This window comes from Ambystoma mexicanum, chromosome 3p, assembly GCF_040938575.1.
Source record: "Ambystoma mexicanum isolate Mex_15411 chromosome 3p, UKY_AmexF1_1, whole genome shotgun sequence".
Classification (NCBI taxonomy): Eukaryota; Metazoa; Chordata; class Amphibia; order Caudata; family Ambystomatidae; genus Ambystoma; species Ambystoma mexicanum.
In genome coordinates, this window is record NC_090925.1 from 892,855,421 (window position 1) to 892,862,032 (window position 6,612).

At 44.0% G+C, this 6,612-nt stretch overlaps 1 protein-coding gene across 1 annotated transcript; it reads right to left on the reverse strand.

The window, feature by feature from the left end:
- Positions 1-714: 714 nt before the first annotated feature.
- Positions 715-1,665, reverse strand: LOC138579997 (olfactory receptor 5I1-like). Its single transcript, XM_069650228.1, has one exon. The coding sequence runs from the start codon at positions 1,663-1,665 to the stop codon at positions 715-717; it is 951 nt and encodes a 316-aa protein (XP_069506329.1).
- Between the last annotated feature and the right edge of the window lie 4,947 nt (positions 1,666-6,612).

Consider the following 6,612-nt stretch of genomic DNA (forward strand, 5'->3'; position numbering starts at 1 on the left):
TTGCCTCCATTAATTTAGGTAGGCCATTTGGGCAGTTAAGCCACTCTGTCTCACTTTTAAGTGATGCCATTATTCATGATGTGAGCTCTAAAATAAGTTGCATAGTTGTGCAAGGATATCATTATCTGTTTGAGGGCAGGCACCTTATTCTCACCAATGATAAGCAGTCCATTAAAAAAGTCCTTAGCCAGTGGTTAATTGGTACCCCCTCCTCTGAAGTGAGGAATTCACATGTAGTCAATAAGTGTCTTCCGCTGCAACATGAATGGGGGGCGAGACATACTTGAAGTACTTGAAAGTAAGTAACATGAAAAGAATGATTACCAGGGCTAGATTTGGGAAGCTATAGAAGGTGTAATACTGAATAAAATGTATTTGATTGAATTCCATTTGGAGCACCAAATCTCACCTATCATCCAGTGCGTCTTCAGTGGGCCTTGCCCAGCTTAAGTCAGCCCTCACTGTTATTCCATGACAACACTTCTAAAATTCATTGCAGTTGTTTGAAACTGTTTTTCAAATGATCCCCTCAATAGCGATTTAGTGAATGACCTCCATCAGTCATACGTTAATAAAAGGATGGGAAGCTCAAGAAAGAAGATCAAACCTCTTGCCATATTTCCTCCGGCTAAATAATATGAAGGATCTTCATCCTCTGCAAACTCATGATAGTTAATACGCTGTGACACTTTTGCATTTTCAGGACCTCTTTTGTCAAAAAAGCACATAATGTTTAAAAAGACTTTCCCAGCATAATTTTTTTAGGCCATTTTTGACATCTTTGTTCCGAAGGCTATAGAGAAGTGGATTTAGAAGTGGAATCAGTGCTGTGTAAAGTACAGCCAACGATTTGCCCATATTAGGAAACACACTTGACTTAGGCTGCAGATAGGCAAAAAACAGGGTCCCATAGTACATAACCACAATGGTGATGTGGGCAGCACATGTGGAGAAGGCCTTCTTTTTGCCTTCAGTAGAATGAATCTTCAGGATGGACACAAGTATGAAACAATATGAGGTCAAGATGAAAATGAAGCAAATAATACCTACGATGACATCAGTGGTGATAATCATGACCTCGTTAACAGTGGTGTCGGTGCAGGAGAGCTTTAGCAATGGCTGGGCTTCACAGAAAAAATGATTGATCTTGTGAGAGGCACAGAAGGACAACTGGAAGGTGACTGAAGTGTGTGCTGTGGAGCTCATTGCTCCCAGGATCCAGACAGTGCCAGCTAGACGCCAGCAGACGTTCCAGTTTATGATGATCATGTAGCGCAGCGGCTGGCAGATTGCCACATATCGGTCGAATGCCATTGATGTCAGGAGGAGGAGCTCTGTTATGACCACCCAGGTAAAGACAAAGAGTTGCACTATACACCCACTTAATGAAATGGTTTTCGCTTCTGACATTAGGTTGATAAGCATCTTGGGGATAGTTGTGGTAGAACAACATATGTCCAAGAAGGATAGGTTGCTTAAGAAGAAGTACATCGGATTGTGAAGTTGTGGCTGGAAATATATTGTTAGAATGATAGCAAAGTTTCCTATTAGGGCAAGGAGGTAAAGAGCACCAAACACCAGGAAGAGAACAACATCCAGTTTGGATTCAGTGGTGAGTCCCAGAAGAATGAATTCCAAAGAAAGAGAAGCATTTCTTGTCTCCATGTAGTTACACAGCTGTTCCTTAAATTGTGCAAAACAACAAAGCAGAAGAGTTTAAGAGAGCATAAAGAAGGGCCCTAAAGTAAAACAATAGTTGACTAAATTAATGGTTATCTTAGCATGGTTTCATATCCTCACAAACACACTAAAATAAACAATATGAGCATCAAATCATGATTAAAGACATGTATCATTTTCACTTTGTAAATATTTTAAAAGGCATTTTTCACATAATACAAGCTACTTGGCCTGATTCAGCTCTGAAACAACAAGACAACACAAATATTAAACATTTGAATTGGCGTTTAATAGCAAATAATTAATGGTTAATTTCTTTAAAAAGTAGGTGTAATTTGTGGACAAGGTGTTACAGAGATGATAGTTATTGCCACAGCCTGTTTCTTCATTTTTAATAAATAATGTTTACAATAAAGAAATTGAAAGTACCTAATCACAATGATCCTATTCAAACTCCGATACATAAATGTGTGAGGGAGATATATCCTGCGGATCATTTTTTGGTCCTGTTCTTCATAGCTGGCATTAAACAGCAGCACTGCATAGTCCTCTGGCCAGCCTAATTTTTGTTCTGCCTTAATACCAGTTTGTATCTGTTGTAGTACTTTGAAGAATGTGAGGCACTGTTGGCCTTCCTGTGTCTGAGCTACATGACAACATTTAATCTCTGATTCTTTTCAAATTGTAGGTACAAAGTGAAGGCGGATTTAGAAGGAGAGCCTGTTTTCTAAAAGACACCCATTTCCACATATGCTTTTTAATTTACAAAATCGTGTCAGAGGTGTGTGAAACCTGAGTGTCCTCAATTCTTTTTTCACAGCATCCTCCTCTCAGGTGGCCAGGGAAAGGCCATTGCTTTTGGATCCCTCCCTGGGGGTGGATATGCGTGGGAGGATCACCTGGGTTGAGGGAACCTGGGGAGCAGGGAGAGGATCTCCTTAGGTGAGACACGGTATCCCCCTTTCCCTTTTCACTATGAGCCCTCTATCCCTAAAGCCATTGTGTCAACCCTTTTCCTCCTTCCAAACTGTCCCCCAGAAACAGCACCTCAAAATTAGGACGAGGGAGAGACCAACTAGGAGGACACATCCTCATTTACTGATACACACATATCAGAGACAACACAGAGTTATAAATGCTCCTTTTGTTAAATCAGACAGTTCCAAACATGACTCTGGTACTGATACGAAGAAGAGGGCTGTGGAGGCATACCAGTGGAGCAACTAAAAACAGCCTCCCTGACACATAAGGCATTGAACAACGCTGCCCCTAGTTACCTTGTAAATAGAGTCCAAAGAAGAACCTCCACGAGACCCACAAGACTTACCAATGCTGCATTAACATTCCTAGATTTAGACTAACTAAGATTGGGGGGAACAGCTTCCAGGTCAAAGCAGCCCAACTTTGGAACTCCCTACCACACCATCTCACGGTGGATCAATCCTACCCCAGGTTTAAAGTTAGTTATATCAACTGGCTCAAGGAAAATGATAACTAATTAAGAACATACCTGTGTATATTTTTCTCTGTATATTCGCCATGTCTACCTATCTTCGTCGAACACACCTATGTACCCAGCTATACTATTTCTAAGCACTACTTTGTAATTACTTTCTCTGTGTATAACTATGTAACTTGTTAATTAAGCTTTGCATTGCCTGTACTGCTTGCGCCCTGATACCCCTTGGTCCGGTGCGCATCATATAAATGAATAAACTAAACTAAACTAAACTATACATGTCCTAATGGAGTTCTCCATAGTCAGGCAATAGAACTCAATGACCCCCACCCGGGGTCACTTAACACAGCTGGTGAATATAAAAATGCCAGCCTCATTGAGAGGAGGGGAACGGGCTGGAGGAAAGGAAGCTGGAGACCCAGGTGCCGGGAGCAGTGTTGTGCAGGAGAAAGAGACACCGGGGCCGTGATCGGCTGTGCAAGGGTCAGTTGGTCCTGTTACCCTCCGGAGCGGGTCTGCTTCGTGGAGGCTGTGACACTCCCATTGGCCCAAGCCGCTGTTGCAGGAAGCCAGGACAGCGAGCAGTGCTCTCTGCTGAGGCAGCGAGGGAGAGGTGGAGTCAGGGGAAGCTGGGAAGCGGAAGAAGCTTGGAGATGCCTGTTGCGATGGACGCTGAACAGAAGAATGCTGCCGTGTGCGACTGATGAGTGAATACTCATAAATGGAGTAAAAGCAAAATATTCCATGAGACTGAAAGCAAGGCTTGTGTTGTGTGAAACAAGAATTGGCAAAGTCAAGAGAATACCAAGAAGGGTATGAAATTGAGAAACTAAGTAATGGCCCAAAGCCAAGAGGGGCCCATGAATTTCAGGCTAAGAGGAAACCTGTGTTGGCAAGAGCCAGGTGAATACAGAAAAGCATAACGAAGTGCATAATTGTTGATGGAAACACTAAGAAGGGGTATCGGTTGCGTAACCTGGAATGGGGGGACCGCATGGTCTGACAACTAAGCCTAGACTGAGTGCCCTACATGGAAGAGTCCAATGAAAGTATGCCTAAAGAAGTTTGTTTTGCAACAGCCTGAAATGGTAAAGTTAAGAAACAGAACTGTCTAAGTGAACTGTTACAAGGTATTGATCATAAAGGACCTGGAAAAGTCCCAAGCAACGGTATACCTTTGAAAGCGTTAAGATTTCAATTCTTGGGGAAGGGAACCCGAACTGGGAAGTGTCCCAAGAAAATGTGTTATTTTTGAAAGCTGGAAGATTTAAACTCCTTGGGAAGGGAACCCCAAAATGTTATGAACTACTTTGAACTTGGGGAAGGGGAAGCTGATCGTAAACCCAGAGCTGGAAGGAGCTCTGAACTTTCTTTTGAACACTAGTCTTTTTATTTTAAAAGTTAAATGTTAAATGGTAAAGGTATTTGTACCGCGCACCGTCACCAACGGAATTGGTCCCCAGGCGCTCAGGCGGATCTGCAAACGATAAAGGTGGGATGGGTTAGTAGGTTGAAGAAGGGAGTAGGATAGTGAGAGAAGTGGTGTGCTATTGGCAGCTTCAACTCAGTATACACCGGGTGCTGAGCTTTGGTGCAGGTATCGGATTGGAGTCAGTCCACGTGTGCTGTTGTTCCGGTTTATGTGTTGTTGCAGTGTTGTGAAGTGCGTGCGGTTTATTGTGCGAGAGATGGTTGTGTGAGTTTTTGAGTGAGATAAGTATGCAGAGTTTGAGCTTATTGGTTAGTGGGTTACCTGACCTTTACCAATGCCAGTACTCGCGGTTCTGGGGAGAGTGGTACTTCTTTGCCCTCGCATTCCCATCTAGGCGCGGCGCAGGCCAATGATTGGGGCTCCATACTGGTGTGATCATGCCAACATTCACACTTTTATCTGGTCGCGGCGCAGGCTAGTGTTTAGAGATCGGTCCAGGAGTGGGCAAGCTAGCGTTCACAACTCCATCCGAAAGCCACACAGGTTGGTGTTCACGGCTTTGATTGTGGCATAAGCTAGCATTCACGTTTCCTAGGCGCGGGCGTGTTATCCTTCGAACAGTCCTATCCACATTCGACGCAGGCCAACGTCTATCTAGATGCGTCTGCCAGTCTGGCTGTGTTCGTCCAGTGCGTAAGAGCGGGAGAGTGTAGGTCTAGGTTTCGTCTGGGTCTAGTTAGGTGGTCAGTCTCTGTAGCCTTCCTTTGCGGCTGTCTTCCATGATGTCTATGCTCTGTCGAGTGGTTGGTTCTTTGGCTTGAGCGTTTGTTCAATTTGAGAGCGGCTGAAGTTGGGGTTATTTTCATCATTGTTTTAGTGTATGGGCATTCCGGTGCGTCTCCGTAGTGGTTACGCTTTGAAGAGCCATGATTTGAGGAGTTTCCTGAATGCTAGGTGGTTTGTTGTATTCCGTATATTCTTAGGTAGGTCGTTCCAAGTTTTGGGTGCCTGGTGAGAGAAAGACGATCCTTCGAATTTTTTCCTGTTGTAGGGTTTTGGTTCCAGGCATATGTCTGTGCTTGATCTTAGTGTTCTTGTCGGTTGATGTAGGTGCAGTTTTGCGCTTAGGAATTCTGCACCTTGTTTGTGTATTGCTCTGTGCGTGATGCACATGGCTTTGAACTTTATTCGCTGTTTCAGCGGTAGCCAGTGTAGTATTTTTAGCGTGGGTGTGATGTGTTCTCTTCTGGGTAGCTTGAGGAGAAGTCTGGCTGCTACATTTTGTATGCGTTGCAGTTTTTTTAGAAGTCGTTCGGGCATGCCCATGTATAAGCTATTGGCATAGTCTACTCTGGACATGATCAGAGCGATGATGATAAGTGTTTTGTTGGCGAACGACAGGAACGGTAGGATCCTTTTTGCTGCTCGCAGGAGGAAGAAACATTTCTTGATTACTGAGTTTACTTGTGGCTCCAGGGTGAGGTTGTTATCCATCAGGACCCCCAGGTTTTTTACCGTAGATGAAGGTTCTGGTGTGGTGCCGAGCTCTCTTGGCCATGGGATGTAGTTGATGTCTCCTCCCTTTTTTGAAACGATCATTATCTCTGTTTTACCTGGGTTGATTTTGAGATGGTTGAGGTTCATCCAGTTGAATATGTCTCGAAGGCAATTCTCTAGTGGGGTGCTTTCTTCTCGGGTGTCTTGTATGTTGAAGATTATTTGCGTATCGTCAGCGTAGTTGTAGCATGTGAGGCCGTGTTTTTTGATGAGTTTGATTAATAGGTACATGTAGATGTTGAATAGAAGTGGGGAGAAGGATGATCCTTGTGGTACTCCGCACGTGGAGACTCTGGGTTTGGATTTACAAGGTTTCATCCATATTGTTTCTGTTCTGTTTGCTAGGAAGGATTTGATCCATAGTAGGGCAGTGTCCGTTATCCCTAGTCCTTCTAATCTCTTTATGAGGATGGCGTGGTTGACGGTGTCGAAGGCTGCAGACAGATCAAGGAGAATCAGGGCGGTGCTGTTGTTTGAGTCTGCG

Excerpts from the sequence above, each read along its gene's own strand:
- LOC138579997 (XM_069650228.1), bottom strand. The coding sequence starts at position 1,665 with ATGGAGACAAGAAATGCTTCTCTTTCTTTGGAATTCATTCTTCTGGGA.